The 18119-nt window shown below is 35.7% G+C and overlaps 1 protein-coding gene across 1 annotated transcript in view; it reads right to left on the bottom strand.

The window, feature by feature from the left end:
- Positions 1–18119, bottom strand: part of LOC145678562 (putative peptidoglycan muropeptide transporter SLC46) — a 35771-nt gene that overhangs the window by 8260 nt on the left and 9392 nt on the right. The window contains exons 2-5 of the mRNA XM_081748861.1: positions 10886–10987; positions 8028–8165; positions 2512–2595; positions 540–696 (exon numbers count right to left, since the gene is read on the bottom strand). Coding sequence (XP_081604987.1) covers positions 540–696; positions 2512–2595; positions 8028–8165; positions 10886–10987 — 481 coding nt within the window. The remainder of the gene's footprint in view (positions 1–539; positions 697–2511; positions 2596–8027; positions 8166–10885; positions 10988–18119) is intronic.

Raw genomic sequence — 18119 nt, 5'->3', positions numbered from 1 at the left:
CAAAACATTACCATTGGAATATTTAATACGTAGCATATTAATTTGGAGCTCGCTGGAAAAAAAAAAAGATACCAGAAGTATGTCATGTTTAACCCATCCATTGTAAGCTGCATATGTAGCACATTTCTTTGGAACCCACCGAAAACAAATGATGCCGGAAGTACTAACAGAGAGCCGTTAAGCTTAGCCCATCCATAGCTAACGTAGATTACCAAATATCAAACAGAAAATAACATCGAGTGTCAAAAATAGGAAGGAAAACGAATTTCGGACGGTGTAAGCTTTCAGAGAAAGATTTTTTTATTTTTTTTTTTTTTTTATTTTTGGTAGTGCGCAAATAAAGCGAGTGGGGAATACCAAGCTTACGTTAGTAAGAACATGAGCAACAATTCGGAATGAATTGACTTTGACAGTAGGATTCAATGGCAAGTTTTTTTTTTTTTTTTTTTTTTTTTTGTTTCTGCGGCAAGAGCTTTTAAACCAATGGAATTATTATAATTTACTTCTAATATGATAAAATTTCATTATGTGTTACTCACCAATAAATTGCAAATGATACGATGGTAAACGCAGCGCTCAGGAGGAAGAAAGCCCCTGTAAGATTGTCAATTGTGGCTGCATATAGATTATTATAAAGAGGAGTTGTCGCAAGAGGAACTATGGTATCCACAACTCCAACAATCGAGTTAACTTTCCCTGTAAGAAAAAATAATAATTTGTTTTATGAAATAAACACTTAAAACAATGTTCAATTCCTAAAATAGTATGTCAAGAGGTTAATTACTTTCTTCTAGCTAAAGTACAGAACACTCTTGATTTTTCAGCTCTTTACAATAGATCTTATGAATGCCTATCTATACATCTCATTGAAATCGCCAACGCCTTCTGAGTCTTTTAAAATTTATTTGTGTTCCATTCTGTTTTCTCGTTAATGATCAATGTTTTGTTGTTGAGTTTCAATGAAATCTCATTTGATCTTAATTACAAAGATTACTGTCTCTAGTCCTTCATTATTTATTATTTTCTGCCTACCTATGAATGTTCCAGGTGGACTCCCAGGAATACGCGCACCTTGGGTAGGGAACTGCTCGAATAGAACTGATCTAGTTTACAAAATGGGCACTTGTATTAGTTGGGCACTTTTATAAATTCAACTGTGGAAAATTTACATAGAATTTAGTATTTCTTCTCAATTTTGTTTAGCAAAATCTTCAACAGTAATACCGAAATAACAATAAGTGAATAATATCACTCAATAAGTTGGCACTTAAGTAGAATTTTGACTGTTGATATGATTTATTTCTTTTCAAAAATAAAATACAGAAGCTTACCTAGGATGAAACAAGTAGGGTACGTGTCCTGAGCGTCAGTGTCAGAGGGGTATAAAAGATCGTTTGACCTAATCCTCGTTTCGCTTAACCAATTATCTGACACTTTTATGACAGACAATAGGTTTTGTTCTCGCCATTTTAGGCGAAATAAGGATCATCGTTTGGCTTAATCCTCGTTTGGCCTAAAATGACGGATTGTAAAAAAAATCGCGCGTGGGGTCCCTGGTTCAATCCCATCTCGCGCCAAGTGGACTTTGTGCTGGACAAACACCGTGTGCGTGGGTTTTCTCGAGGTTCTCCCGTTTCTTTCCACTTTATTCACTGCACCACTGTATTCATTCCTTATCATCACAATCTCCTTTAGCCTAGACAGTATAACCGTGGGACGTAAAAGTGAAATATTTCATTTCATTTTACTAAAAAAAATCGCGGAAATAAAACTGGAGGGAAATATCGAAAGAATATCCCCTACTATGTGAAGAACAGAAATATTTTATTTCCCCACAATTAACTTGTATACGAGGAACTTTTTGTTTGCAGTTTGTTTCCAAATATGTGATATTGTCAAATGGTACCGGTACTGCTAATCGATATCTTAAAGAAAATATAATTTGTGTGAATTTAAACGGAAATATCATTTGAATTTTACATTTCTGTTTGTTTTGTCCTTATGTATATACAGATGCTATTTTGTTGTAGGTTTTGCTGATCTTTCAAAGGATTTCATTCCAGTTTCAATGCTTATTAAATTAGACGGTTGAAAACTACAAGTAAATGATAATTAGAAAATGTCAAGTCAGAATGTGGGAGGAAATAGGAGAATTTAATAAAAACTAATGAAGATGATGTTTTCTATGTATAACTCACATTCGGAGAACTCCCTTTTACTTTCGAGAAAATAAATTTGTTTCAAATGTTATTTGACTGATGATGTAAAACAAATAATATCTTCTTTTCAAATATTTTAAAATGATTTAATGGGATTTATGCCTAACCATTGTCACGAGAACTTGTCGAAATATTTAATTATAGATAACTGGAATATTATATTTCCATACAAAGGTAATAAAAATGTAAGCAAGCATTTTCTAATGAAAATTTTCATAAGAAGCAGAAATAATACCCACAGAAAAATGAATAGAAAACAAAAAGAAAAATTCAAGATAACGCCAGTTCTCACCTAGTTCATTATTAGGCACTAACTTCGACACAATAGACCGAAGAACAGTGAGCGCTGCACCGTTGATCAAATCAACCAAAGGCACTGAAAGATAAATGCAAGAATAATGTTTGATCACAAATTTCAATTTTCTTATGAGAGGCACTATACAAATATATTCTTAACACAAAATATGTTAAGAAATATTATATTATTATATTATTAGAAGAGCATAACATGTAATATACAATTCATCAAATTTAGTGTAATACAGTACGTTGAGCTTAATTGTCTTCATTAGATTTTAATTGGCATTTAACTCATTTCTGTTGATTATGACGGAATGAGACAAATTCTATTTAAAATTTCAAAATTTACATTAATCTTTCAAACTTTAATAGTGTAAACATGCGTATTTAGGGAAGGCCGGGACTGGTTGGCGAACTTTTCATTCTTTATTTTATTTTATTTTTATAAGCAGATAATGCACTGTATTGGATGTGTACGAACAGACCAATGTTTCCTCTAATAAATTCAATTTTTGTTTTTGTTTTATTGCTTACACTTTCCGAGAAATAAAATGTCCTTTCTTTTAAAAAGGAATATGCCAACCGACCCCTAGTAAGGGGCTGGTTGGCTAGTTGGTTGGCTAGTTGGCATACTTTTTTAAATATAGCTATAGTACTCGCGCCGAGTCGTGAAACTTGACCTAGATCTACCGATTTCACCAGCCAATAGAACGCGAGAGTGTGTTTCATTCATCAACCCCCACCCATCACATTTTGTCATTGTCTTCTCTCGCGCTACACGGAAAACATCTCCCGAGAGTACAGTGTTGTCGGATTGGCGCCAAGCTCCGTTAATTGCTTTTTTATTCGTTATATTTTCGTTGTTACTATTTATGTTATTGTTACCATTTTAGAATAATTGTTACACTGGTTAGTGTTGTGGGGTGTTATTATTGGTAATTTTTTAATACTTTTTCAAATATTAATTTACTATGTCTTCAAAGTTTGGCAACATTGTTGGTGTATTTCAGCTGTTTGACGTTTCCCCAAGTGTGCGCTTAGGAAGCGGCTCCACGAATTGTACCGAAGTTTTCCGATGTGTTAGAGCTCAAGCAAAGTATTTCTATGATTCGTTTAGAGCCCAAGCTTCACGACTGGGCGCGAGTACTATAAACACAAACAAGAATTGGATTTATTAGAAATAAACGTGATTTTTCTAAATGCTATTATATATATTGTAATGAAGTAGGCTATTTAAAGTTTAAAATGACTTTTATTCACAACATTTAAAAGAATCAGCTTTATGAAATATGAAAACTTCTTTCTTTCATTCTAGCTTGGTTGTCATGACATTGAAAGCTACAAGATTATCAAACCACATCAGTTTTAATAGGATTTGATGTAGGTTAATTCAACACAACTATCAAGAAACGCAGTTTATTTCCTGTAGCTGAATTATCGAGAAACACAGTTTATTCCCTACTTTTCACAAAGAAAGAGAAAGAAATAGCTAGGCCTATATTTTTATAACAAAAGAGCACATACAAAATATTCTTAATCCTGAGAATTAGGTCTATTCAGAAAATTCAGAGTCCGACATCCAGTCTTACCTCGATTTCTAAATTTTGACAGTAATCCAATACATGCATGCTATTCTATAACATTGAAGTAAAAGATTGATAGAATTGTAAACATCATAACAATAAAACAAACAATGTAACAATAAAAGTAAAATAAAATAAAATTCCCCAACCCCAAATGCTATACGCCAACTAACCCCAAGCCCAAAGTCATAATTACTCAGCAATTGTTTGGCATTTACGTTTTATTGTTTGAATATCCATAAAAACAAAGTTCAGATCTAACTAATGCTATATTTCTTACCTCTGTACTCCAAGTAGTGACGATTCTGTGATGTTGTAACGGAGAACTAAAAAAATTACTTTAGACTGGCAAAAACACTCTTTATCTAATAGAGGCCATTATCCGCAAGTTACAAATTCCATATGAAGGTGTCAGCAGCATCCGTAGGTCGCTCTTTTAAGACAGCAGCAACAGCTCATTATATTAATTAATAAAGGAGTTGTATGCAGTTCGTCAACCAACCCCTGCTGCCAAGCAGCCCCGGTCTCCCCTACTGATCAAATTCGTAGACACACTTATTGAACCCACTTTCAGAATCAGCAATTTGTCATATTATGTCTGTTGAGGTAAGCCCACTGGCGCAAATCCCGGGGGATGAGGGGGACATGTCCCCTCCAATCTTGGAACTAGGGGACTGTCCCTCCAATAATCCGATTTGAAATGTGTTTTTTCGGGGGGGGGTTGAAATGTGATGATTTGTGTCCGATTGCAACAAAGGAAAGTGAGACGAAATTGATGTCTCCTCAGAATAAGCCTCAAATCTTCCCGCCCCAATGTTGAAGATAGATTTGCGCCGCTAGGTAAGTCTATGAGACTGCATAAGCTTAGTTTCTTTTAATGTTAATCAGTGCTGGATTCACAGTGATATAGCCAGTGAGGAAATTCCTTCCCCCCTCCAAAAAATGACCTCTGGGTCGCCCCAAACGGAAGTAATCAATCATGTGTTTATTAAACGATTTTAATACTTTAAAATATGATAGGACATTAATATAATTAAAACAACTGAAAATAATCATGACTTTTTCACTCTCATTTGCCTAACTCGATGCACATTATTGCGAATATACTACTTCACTTTGCATAACATTGTCTAACCTTATTAATACTTCGAGATTTCGTTTATTTTACCATTTATACCCATGTTACGCAAAGTCATACAAATGAATTTCTATTAACAGCTTTTGTTTCCTTATGAATAGTTTGTTAGTACATTTCCTACGATCTGTCATTTTAAATTCATATACTGTTTAGATTCATGTTTAGATAGCACACTGCATACAACAACAATAATAATAAGCATATTCTCACAATGTATGTATGTACATATGGTAAGTTTTAAACCCTTTGACTACCATTTTTTAATGTAAACATACTTTAATATATACGTCTCCTTGAATGTGAGATATTCCTGACATTTGTACACAGTTTTGGGAACTAAACATAGTCTCCTAGTCATATCTGACCCGATGGGAGAACAACATGTATTTTTTTTTTAATTTTCTAAAAGCAAATTCCCAACGATGTTTGAATTATTCGCATGGAACACATGTATCCCGTTGGTAGTCAAAGGGTTAATGCATTCATATACTGCAACAAGGCTTATAATCTTTTTAGTATGTTCTCGCCTTCGGTGCGAGTTGTCCTGGGTTCGATTGTCGGTGGGGGCTCTAGGTCAAAAGAGTGTAAAAAGCTTTTTCAGACCAGCGATCGTGAGTGAGGTTTTCCTGGGGTTTCCTCATTCACGCCCAACAAATGCCTAACATATAGGTCCCAGGCATTGCTCCCAGATCCCAAGCTTTCTTCCTTCCCTTTCTCCGGATAGTATGATCACCGAGGGACGTAATCCCCTGTAAGTGACGAGATAACATGGCCATTGGCCACAGATGTCGAAAGCCCAGAAATCTAACTCCTAAGTCCTATTTGCTTTTAGTATTTAAAGGCCCGAATGGCCTGAAAAAATCGCTGTCCTTCCCTAGATAAACTTGCTTGTTTACCACTCCGCTCTGGATTCATGAATAATGCAAAAGATAGAGTGCGTGAGCGTAAATTTTTGACTGCGAATATAATATTTCTCAAAACATCAGAGAAAGTGTATGTTGGCGTGAATGAAGTGTCCGACCAAGTATCTCATTTCCAAATCCCCTCCTTCTAAAAATTACATATACATTTTTGGCATAGCTCACTCAAAGATTGGATTACGTAGCGAAACAAGTCTGCAGTTTGCGATGTGAAGAATTCCCCAGTCGGACGATGCACCAGCTGGATCATCAGTCGATCATCAGGAAAAGTCTTCCCTCCCAAGAGGTGTTCGAGATACCGGACGAAATTGTAATCAGTAGGAGAGTCGCAAAGTGGAGAACGCGGTAGATGAGGAAGGGTTTCTACTCATGAGAAGTCTTCGAAGTTCTTTGAGCGGCGTTTGCGCTTGTGTTGTTGTGCAATATGAGAACATTTCTGGATGCATGCGGGAAAAGTTGTAGTGTTTTTCTTGGACTTCAGCACTGTAACTATTCGCAGTGATGGTTTCCCCTCGACAGAGAAAGATATGGTGCATCAATCCCACGATACCAGCAACAACATCTTACAGGAGTTTTGGAAACTATTCTGGACTTTGGTCAATATCCAACAATTGTCCTGGATGTTCATGACTATCCTACCAGATCCAATTTTCATCAAAAGTGACAATACTATTCAGGAAACTTACCCTCAGAGAAATGCACATCTAGATGGCGATTCTTGTTGACCAGTGTCAACTTATATCCATGAGTTCACTTAGTGATTGCACGGAACCGCCAAACGACAGTGCAATGGCAGGAACATATTTCCGAGAATCTGTCTTTTTCGGCTTGCCATACTAAATATCCCAGTTTCAATACATAAAGAAAAACAATTGCAATTGTGTGTTCTCCACAGTGCACCTCCATACTACCATGTTCAACAATTGCACTGTCTTCTCCTGATTGTCTGGATACCCACACTGTTTGCTGGATGTGAGCAGAGTTTGTGACGTTAGTTAATTATGTAACCGTAGTTCGTTCTTCTCTTGTTCCTGAGCTTAGTTTTCTACCACATGTCAAAGCAGATATTCACACCAACCTAATAGATTTTCTAGTTTTTATATGAGCCCATGCTTGGCTGATTGAAAAACGTTTCCATCACTAGCATGAGAGAAACTCACGTTTGATTACTTTAAAAAAAAGAAACTTATGCTGCAAGATATGGTGTGTCTTTAGAACGACTATATCCATATCGTCGACAGGAATCGAACAAGAAACGGTAACAGGTATATATGTATACGAATATATTATGAATTAAGTGCCTCAAGAATGGGTTCCATTTCTCCCTTTAAACCACAAGACAATCCTGAAGTTGTAATGATCAGCCATTTTTGGTTTCAACACTGATCGCCGGAATAAAAGATAACGAAAAAGATTTTTTTCTGGTGTGGATTCAGTGTTGCATTGCAAAAACAAGAAGTATATCCACCTTATCTTCCTAATAAAACCGTGAATGGTAGAAAATTACTACGACTTCTGGTTTCAATATTGGTAACTATAAAGTCGTTCTCTAATTATTCAATTGAAATTTAGAAGTGGTAGAAATCTACTACAACTTCCAGTTTCAATATTGACTCCCACAAAACCAAAAGTTATAATACAACGAGACATTATTTATTTATATGAATCAAATGTCCCATGAACTCTGACTTTATCATTGTATTAAACTGTAGCTGATTTATATGTACCGACCACTTCCGTCTTCAATATTGAACCTCCATAATTTGGAAGTCTACCGTACTTTCATAACGTAAAACAGAAACCACTTTCTTACTTAAGAACTCAAGATATACATCATACATTCATACATAATTCAAGATATACATACCGACATACATCATCCAACCTTGTGTAACAAAAGCAGATAAAATGCAAGCCACGACTTGTCCAAAGCAGGCCAAAAGACCAATCAACGCATCATCCCACTTCATTTTGTGACTAAGAATGCCAACGGAAAGGATTGTACCTGCAAGAACAAAACTGTACATGTGTGCTTCTACATAGACTATCCTATATATATATATATACAAAACTTTGAAACATTTTCACCCATATGAATCGAGAGTCGCAAATCAATAGTGCCTTAGTTATTTGCACATTTGTGATTTATTTGAAATTTGCCGGCTAACGAGAGGTGCGAGAAAAAGTTTTACCCTGACTCACTTCCACATATCGTACAGAGATGAATGTTACATGTGTAGTCCTGCATACCTCTCTAGGTCATGTGGTAAAGTACAGCTCGTAACTCTCCACCATTGCTGTTTTAGGCCCGAACGTGAAGTAAGGTGTATTGGTCCAAAATCCATTACTGAACTCAGAAAACAACGTGGCAACATCGCAGAAGTATTTGCACCAGGAAAATGACTGCATGGTTGGAAAGAGATGGTATGAAGGTGGTGTGTGGTCAAGAGAAAACGCCATCTATGACAGATTACTAGAGACCGGATGTTAGGCAAAATGCCTATTCTTTAATATTAAAGATATGATCAAAAATAACGTATTAAAGTTTATATAGGGGGTTATAGTTTCGATTTAAGCCAATTTTATTTTGCCTATTTTGCCTATTTCGACCTTTACTGCCTAAATAATTGCTTTAGTGCCTAATGTTGCCTATTATATGCATTTTCGTCAAAATAAACCTTCATTATGAAAATATATAATTTATATAACAAAATAATACATACATAATACATAAATAATATATACAAACACGTATATTAGGTGTTTGTAAACACAAGCACGTGGTACGTTCAGGGGCGTCATTTCAGACTTCGCTTGGGGGGGGCAAGAGCACCACCAACATAAGACTTTCATGTTTTGTACTAGTATATTAGTATACAATTAATTAAAGTACATGTGTTCCTCAAAGTCTTGGGGGGCAATTGCCCCCTCCTGCCCCCCCTAAATGACGCCCCTGGGTACGTTACAATATATACACAGGGTGAACTTCAAAGATATGTACATACTTCCGAGGTGATTAATGGTATCAAAAGTTCTCTTGTATTTTGTCGAATTCAGTGTCGTGCGAGTGATAGTTATGTCAATTTGGAATCGAAAATCGAATCCTGACAATTGGAACGGAACAGATAGATGTGCACATACGTTGGAAGGTGATTCGTGACATGAAAAGAAGACAAAAAGTCCTCTTGAATGTCACGAATCTCTTCCCAAAGTATGTGCATACTTTTATGTCTCGCTCCAATTATTAGGATTCGATTTTCGATTCCAAGTTGGACCCCCTGTCACTCGTATACGACGCGGAGTTCCACAACATGCAAGAGGACTTTTTGTATTCTTTTGATATCACAAATCACCTCCCAAAGTATGTGCACATCTTCCAGGTTCACCCAGTATAAAAGGAAACATAACAAGCTTCGTTTTTATATAAACAATAAAAGAATATATTGGCAAAGAAGTATGTTTCTATATTCTTTGAGCATTATTTATTACTTGAACCTATTTTTAATGGTATCGAGTATTTATCTTCATTATTTCGAGCTACATTTTAGTGCCTATTTTTTTAAATTTTTAGTGCCTATTTGCCTGCCTATTTTCTAGGTTTTTCGTGCCTAAACATCCGGTCTCTACAGATTACATACCCACGGTCGTGCATCAGTCTGGACAGGATTCGAGTTGTGAACGGGTGCGTTGTTTTCCAGTAGTAGAACACCTTTTGTCAGCGTGCCACGCTCTGGGATTTCACAGAATCCCGCAACGCACGCAGCAGCGAGACATAGTATATCTCGGTAATTGTGGTACCCTTTGCCTGGAAAACAAGTAGTAATATCCCATACTGATAAAAAAAAAAGTGATCGATTCAGATTATTCTTTTTGTTTCAGAGAGTATACTTTTTCGCAAGTAATATTATCAGGACCTCATTACAGTTTTTGAAGTTACGCCATGAACTCCTCAACAGGTGACAGTGTTAATATCGTGTTTATGTTTACATATAATTCTGCAACGTGTAGGCTAATTAATATAAAAATTTGTTTTTATAAATAATGCAAGTAGCAATGAATTATTTTCAATTTTTAAGCATTTTATTATTATTATTTTCTGCTTTGTAGGACTTTTATTATTTTCTACTCTTTGGCGCTCTTGTTAAAGTCGGTTACGTTTTTTAAATTTATTATTTTATATTTCAATTACATCTTAAATAGTCTTAATTAGATTAAAATTTTGATTAATATTTTTTGCTGAATTTTACAATAAGTATGGAAATAAAATGTCTATCAAAATAAGAAATTCAAAGAATCATTTTGAAAAATCTCCGTCGAGATCCTAATTACATAATTTTTTTTTCACCTTAGTGTATGAGCCCCATGTATCCCGCTCGCGACCCCACTAGGGGTCCTAATCGCTAGGTTGAGAAACCCTGGATAGATAATGTGCTATCTCTTGACTGAAGTAGCTTCCTAATTGCCTCATGATTCTAGTTGACATTTTTATTGTTAATCCAAAATTAAGAAGGAATTAGAAATTAGCTTAATAGGCAGTTAAATTTGGTCTAAGAAGGCAGAAGTAACGATATTTCTACTCAATATGCTGACCATGGGTCATTTAGTTGTCCATACACGTCCTAAACTGTAGCGTAAGAAATTTTATTTTAGTAAACTAATTTAATCTAATTCTTTCTTCTATGTTATAACTTCAATATTTTCAAATAACCAAAATAATCTACATACCTATTAACATTATAGTCATTTTGTAAGCTCCGAACAAACCATATTGGACCTCATTCCACTGAAACTTGTATCGAACGAACAAATATAGCACTGCCACTTCACCTAAAAGAAATAATTTTAAAAGTAGTGAAAATATTGAGTTAACTTGTACTTGGTAACGCATATTATTTAAGTGCCGTTTCAGCCGTCATTGACCACCAGCACTAGAAATATCTTATACAGGGTGTTTCAAAACAACGCCGACAACGTTTGGGAGATGATTCCTGACACCAAAGTAGGACAAAAAGTATAGACCAACCTGGATACAGAAACCCGTCATTTCGAAGTTACAGGCTACCGAAAACATAAAAAAAAGAACTTTAAAGGTCAATAGCTCCAATACTATGGGACCTACCGTAGTCGGGTCAAAGCTTTCCTTAAGAACTAGTGTGTGCCCTATCCAAATATCCACGTTTCAGAATCATGCGGTATTTGCGCAACAATTTTTATAGAGGTAGTTGGTGAGTACTCCAAAGTATTTGCTCGTAGCTAAGTCCCTCTATAAAATTTGTTGCGTGAGTACCTAAGAGTTCTGAAACATGCGTTTTTCGATAGCACACATATCAGTTCCTAGGTGAAGTCTTGACCCGACTACAGTAGATCCCATAGTATTGGAGTTATGAACCTTTAAATTTCATTTTTTCATGTTTTCTTCAGACTATAACTCTGAAATGATGCAATTTCTGCACCCAGGTTGTTCTATACTTTTGGTATTATCTTGGTGTCCAGAATCATCTCCCAAACGTTGTCAGTGTTGTTTTGAAATACCCTGTATATGTATCAAGTTACAAAATGTCTAATCTATCGAATTAAGATAATGAGTGTTGTCTATTTTGAGCATCTAATAATAGCTAACATGATATAACAAGAAGCAGATCTGCTGCAAAAGGAATTCCAAACTTTTAATTAAGGAACAATTAATGTTAGGTAAGTCTCCTCGTTAACATTTTGCTAAATGGTAAAAGAACAGTATATTCTTTTCCCCACTCGTAATTTGTGGCAAATCATTTCTATATATGATCAATCTGATTCAAATGAGGAAAGTAAAAATGTATTAGAGTGACACTTAAATAATTTGTCTTCTCCATTCTTGGTCAACGTGAAACAGTAGGCTTACATAAAAAGTTAACCACAGAATGTTGTGTTAATGGCGAAATATTATCTAACAAGGGAAATAGTCCTGAGTCGTGAACAGTCTGTCTCACAGTCATCTTGTCTGAAAAGTTATTCCTGAAAACTGAAGTTAAAATAGCAAGATAATTTAAGGTATCTTTTAAAATAAGATGTGTACTAATTTTAAGTGGTTTAGAAAATAAGTTCTTTCTTCAAGTTTCGGGTTGTCTTAAGTAGTTTTAGTGAAGAACATACTGACATCTTACTCCATCTTACAGATATATTGTAACCAAAAAATGTTAAAGAATTCTAATGATCATTTGCGTTTCAAACCCAATAAATCTTGTCCATTTCTTTGTGTTAAAGAAAAGTTCGTAAGTACATACAGAGCAAAGACGGTAACAGATAGCAACTAGCAAGAAGAGGTTTTTCTGTAATCAATTAACTGTTTCAAGAATGCAATTCATCTCTATCATTAACTCTCTATTGAAACTGGAAGTGATGGAAACTCACTTCAATTTCCGTTTTAATATTGATCCACATATGGCTAAAGCAAGAGAAAGTGAGAAGCGGTCGAACAAACATTAAGGACGAGAGAAGAGCAGAGCGCTTTGAGCTTTCTAATCCACTGGTAAACACATCGAAATAGTGAAACATCGCTCCCGTATTGTGTCGAAAGTATCCTAAGGATTTCACCTCCTTATGTACACTTATGTCCAAAATGATTGTCTCATATCTATAACAGGCTTGTTGTGCGAATATGATTGGATAATGATATCGCAGGTAATTTTTAACACTTTTACTATGTGTATAATCGACAGAGACATGTATGTGATAAATTTCATGTCGAAAGAGCTATAAATAAGAACAGTATAACGATAAAAATCTTTTCTTGTCCATTTAGCAACATTTTGCTGTACTCATTTTAATTTTCGTGTTTATAATTTTTTCTTATGAAAATTACCACGAATATTCTTTCCCGATTATACACATAGTAACAGTATCAAAAGTACAGTGCGAAATCATTATCCAATTATATTCGCACAACAAGACTGTTATAGATATGCGACAATCATTTTGGACATGAGTGTACCTTCAGACCACACACACACACAGACGCAAACGGATTACGGAACTCTGTTCTTCTATGGTGCAAACGGACAGTGGCGCATCTCTTTTACTTCGCAACAACGCAAAGCGAACCTTTCTCAAGCAAAGATAATGATGCTATCTATCGGCTTGCTAGCGTAGAAAGCAGCACAGCCAACCTACAGACAATTACAAAGAACGTGCACATACTTATTGACTTACCCACGTATTTTGAAAAGTAACATGCACGTGCTTGATCTTATTGACAACTATACAACTTTAACCCTTAGATGATGGATAATTTTCCTGTTATTTAGTTTAAGTTTATTTAAGTGGCCTTAGTCTCTAGTTTCATTGCACCAGACGGGTAAATGGTTCCTCAGTTTATTAGTAACCGAACAGGTTTTTTAAAGGCTGGTTTATCATTTGTTGATATCATATCCCTATTGGGAAAAACAGTGAAATTCAATGAAATTTCTTTTTGAATTTCCTCAAAAGAATATTTTTAAAATGAATAAAAATTAACCTTTCATTAAGAAATCCAAAAAGAAATCTTAAAAGTATCTTGATAATACAAAACATTACAAACAGGCTACAACTCAATACCGCCCTATGGTATTAGTATATGTACTTGTATTTCACACAAGCAACGCAAATGGTAAATTATTTCACTCGTAATGAAGTACTCTTTCAAATGATATAGATATCGAATGGACAGTGTTGATAACTAAAGTTTGCAGAAGAAAAAACATTGAATACTTTTATCGACAATATGGCTACAAAACCTGAATTTTTAAAACCTTCATAACCATAAGAAAATCTATCACATGCAATACATGGGCACTTTTTTTCCTTGCGGTTTTAATTGAACAAACAAAAACAATCACAATAAGTCGTTCTCTGAAACTGTAAGTCGAAAAAAAGATGCATACATACTGCGATATCATGAGAAACACTTAGCTAAGTATACATTTGAATCTGGTATTTAAATGACGTCGTAGCCTCCTTGCTTGCTGCGAGATGCTGCCTGAGATTTAAAATGCAAAAGCTTATGTGGTTTGGATCCCATGTTTAGCTGTAGGTTCACGGCTCATATTACCTCGCTGCATGAAAGAGACTCTAGACTTTAACCCGACCAACTATTCTAACAAGGCAGGGTACCCATGTGTAACACGCCGATTGGATAAAATTGCACAGACATAGAGAACGTCGAAAAACAAGCGACACGTATTTTTTAATATCGGTCAACAAGCGCATTGAAAGGGTCAAATAGGGGCATGAAAATGGGGGTAACAATGAGATTATATGGAATATAGCGAGAGCGAGAAGAGATATCAGAAAAGGTTAAATGTACGAAATACGGCAATGGGGTAGAACACACCCATGCGAAGAAAGCAGAACATCCAGAAATGGACCAATCTCGTGTACAACATTATGGCAATGTGTTACGGAAATGAGTGAAAAGGGTGGTAAGGAGCAGAAAGAAAGAAGAAACGAAAACAGAAAATACCTATTTTTACTTTGGGTGCATATGTTGCCCGTATGCGAAAGAGACACAGATTCATCTCAATGCGCGAAGATGGGATAACACGCAGGAAGGATGCAAACGCCGTTCGTATAGGCAGCCAGCAAGATAGTAATGCAAAGTGGGTTGCATATATCGCGTAATGGGAACAACAATGCAAAGCACAGTAAAATGTAATAGCAGATGGTACACATACGTAAGATAAATAGCAACAGTAATATCAGCACCACGCATGAACATTATATCATTACGAAAATACGCGTACAACATAACAATAATAGTAACATTTGTGTTACTACTGCCTACACACATTTTCGTTTCCAACATCCATCTCATCGTTGTTCACATTACATGATATATGCAACCCACTGCACATTACTGTCTCGCTGGCTGTCTATACGAACGGCGTTTGCATCCTTCCTGCGTGTTATCTCATCTTCGCGCATTGAGATGAATCTGCATCTCTTTCGCATACGGGCAACATATGCACCCAAAGTAAAAATAGGTATTTTCTGTTTTCGTTTCTTCTTTCTTTCTGCTCCTTACCACCCTTTTCACTCATTTCCGTAACACATTGCCATAATGTTGTACACGAGATTGGTCCATTTCTGGATGTTCTGCTTTCTTCGCATGGGTGCGTTCTACCCCATTGCCTTGCGTCGTAGTATTTCGTACATTTAACCTTTTCCGATATCTCTTCTCGTTCTCGCTATATTCCATATAATCTCATTTTTACCCCATTTTCATGCCCCTATTTGACCCTTTCAATGCGCTTGTTTTCAGATGTTAAAAAACTACGTGTCGCTTGTTTTTCGATGTTCTCTATGTCTGTGCAATTTTATCACAATCGGCGTATTACATATGGGTACCCTGCCTTGTAAGACTTTTCAACTATGACAGTCCCATCTCTAGAGACTATAGACAATAAAGATAATAAATCATAATGATTATACTTCTGAGGAAAGAATGTCATGCCACTGACATGACTAAACCAAGAAGCTATCAGTGATTAGCAAGCAACAAATTAAATAAAAATTATATTAAAACATACCGTGGAAAGGAGCATGAATAAAGAACGTCACCACAACCATTAATAACAGCTGAAGTCTTTGAGAACCACTTCTTGTTTTGACTACTGTCTTCAAAGAATCCACTGGATGACTCACATCACAAATATCAATACATGATTTCTTCTTGTGCAACAAACAACTTTCTTGATTTTCGCGAACCCTATAGATAATATAAACCAGAGAGGCACAGTATAGAACAAAAGATGTGCTGAATATACCGTAGAACCCAAAATTCTGGTAAAGAAGTCCGCTAAATGCAAAACCAATGGGAAACCCTACCATAAAGAATGCAGTTGCGACTCCCATTCTGACTGTCCTTGTTTCAAAAGAGCTTATATCAGCAATGTAGCTGAACATGGACATTGTGAGAGCTACACGACCCCCAGTTACACTATGAGGAACTGCCTCCAGCACTGCACTCACTTCGGCTGGCCATTCCCAGAAAAACACAGACAATGTGGCACCTGCTGTCATCAAAATTAAACCGCATAAGCACAGAACCATAAGTGGTTTCCGTCCGTGGCGATCACTCCACGAACCCATGAAAAGTACATAGAATATTGGAAAAGAGTTTTCTATTACAGCCTTCCAAATGTTAATATTTGCAACAACTTTTTGAGATTCACCTTCCTCGACACGGTAGTTCGTGATTTCACCACTGGCAACGGCATCACATGCTTCTTCAGTAAACCGCAAATTGACGTGACACGCTTTCTGTAGCATAAGATTTTGGTTTGTTATAGTTTGCAAAGCAAACGCCATTGTAACTATCAGTAAAACTGGTTCGACAGTAGTTTTACGAATAAAAAAATTGATCCGTTCCATAAATGGATGATGTGCTACATTACAATGGGAACACAAATCACATCTGCCTTTGCACAGCATTGTCTTAGAGCAGCACTAAAATTGAAAAGAAGAATTAAACTAGTAAAGTGTTCTCTTTTGCTGGTTCACTGTGTTACTGATCTGTCTCCGGGAATACCGAATGAAGTGTTGATATTTTTTCTTTATTTCTTTTCGTCTGAAAACTATTAACACAATTTGCACTGAAGTCCATATTTGAGCTGAGCGTTTGTTTACCCTGTATTCGCACTGTTGTGAGAATTTACTTGGAGATACTTTTGTTTTTCTTTCTTTTGTATACATTGAAAGCTGTTTGTACCCGTCATGTTTATCTCCTTTTTTTATTATCTCTTTTTGTCTGTTTCTTTCCCCTCTCTGCACATCTACATGAATTAAATATACAGAAAAAGTTCACGATGACAAAATTGCTTTAATAAGTAAAGTTATTGCATTATTAAACAAGTAATAGTGAAAAATAATCCAAAAGCACAAGTTTGTATTTGCTTAAGCAAATTTTATTTGTTTGTTTACTTTGAGTTCATATTGGTTTTGATTTTTTTAAAGTGCAATTTTTAAGTGGTCGTAGTTCTGTCCCTTTGTAGTGGATTGTAGGTTATTATTTTAGGTTTTCTGAGAAACCAAAAGCATAACGGCAGTGTCATCTAGCATGAGTAAATGATTAACTAACAAAGGTGGCAGTGTTGACATATCTAGTTGTCATATTTGAAGGAAACTTAGCTTTCTCTCTCTCTCTCTCTCTCTCTCTCTCTCTCTATATATATATATATATATATATATATATATATATATATAGGGGCGGATCCAGGATATGATCAAGGGAGGGGCTAAACCATATTTTGTCGTTTTATCCAGTGTAAAGCAGGATTGAAGCCCATTTTATCCAGTGTATATCTGAGCGTCAAGGGGGGCGCTATAGCCCCTATAGCCCCTCTTGGATCCGCCACTATATATATATATATATATATATAACATGTAACATGCAGTATTTTTACAGGCAATTTTGTACAGGTACCTGATCCTATGTCCTATATGAAAGAAGGGGAAAATACTATTTCTAAGAAAAATTTCGGTTGGTTTTCCAATTTTTAGAATTATTTATGGATCGTGATATCATTCTGAAAGCAACATCTCAAGAAAATATTTTTCTATAATAATTTGGGTGCAAGCAAGAATTTTAAAGTCGTTTTTATTTTAATATTTCAAAATATTGCAAAAAATTCTAAACTATGTCTGTTTTATACCTACTAACGCACGTCAATAAAACTGGTAAAACATAGTAAAAAAAACTTTCAGTCTAACGTCCCACAATTATGCCCTTTAGGCTAAAGGAGACGATAGCAAGTAAATTATGAAGGAAGAATTTATGGAATGAGAAAGTGGGAGGAAACCGGAGAAAACCCGCTAACACAATGTTGTCCACTACAAATTTACTTGGCCGGGGATCGAACCAAGAACCCCACTCACCAGAGGTAGGCACTCTATCACTGAGCTACCGTGCCCCCCGTTAGCAAAACATAGGACACGTAATATTTTG

This window comes from Thermobia domestica, chromosome 2, assembly GCF_964235325.1.
Source record: "Thermobia domestica chromosome 2, izTheDome1.hap1.1, whole genome shotgun sequence".
Taxonomy (NCBI): domain Eukaryota; kingdom Metazoa; phylum Arthropoda; class Insecta; order Zygentoma; family Lepismatidae; genus Thermobia; species Thermobia domestica.
This window is presented reverse-complemented; position numbering and strand designations above follow the sequence as displayed.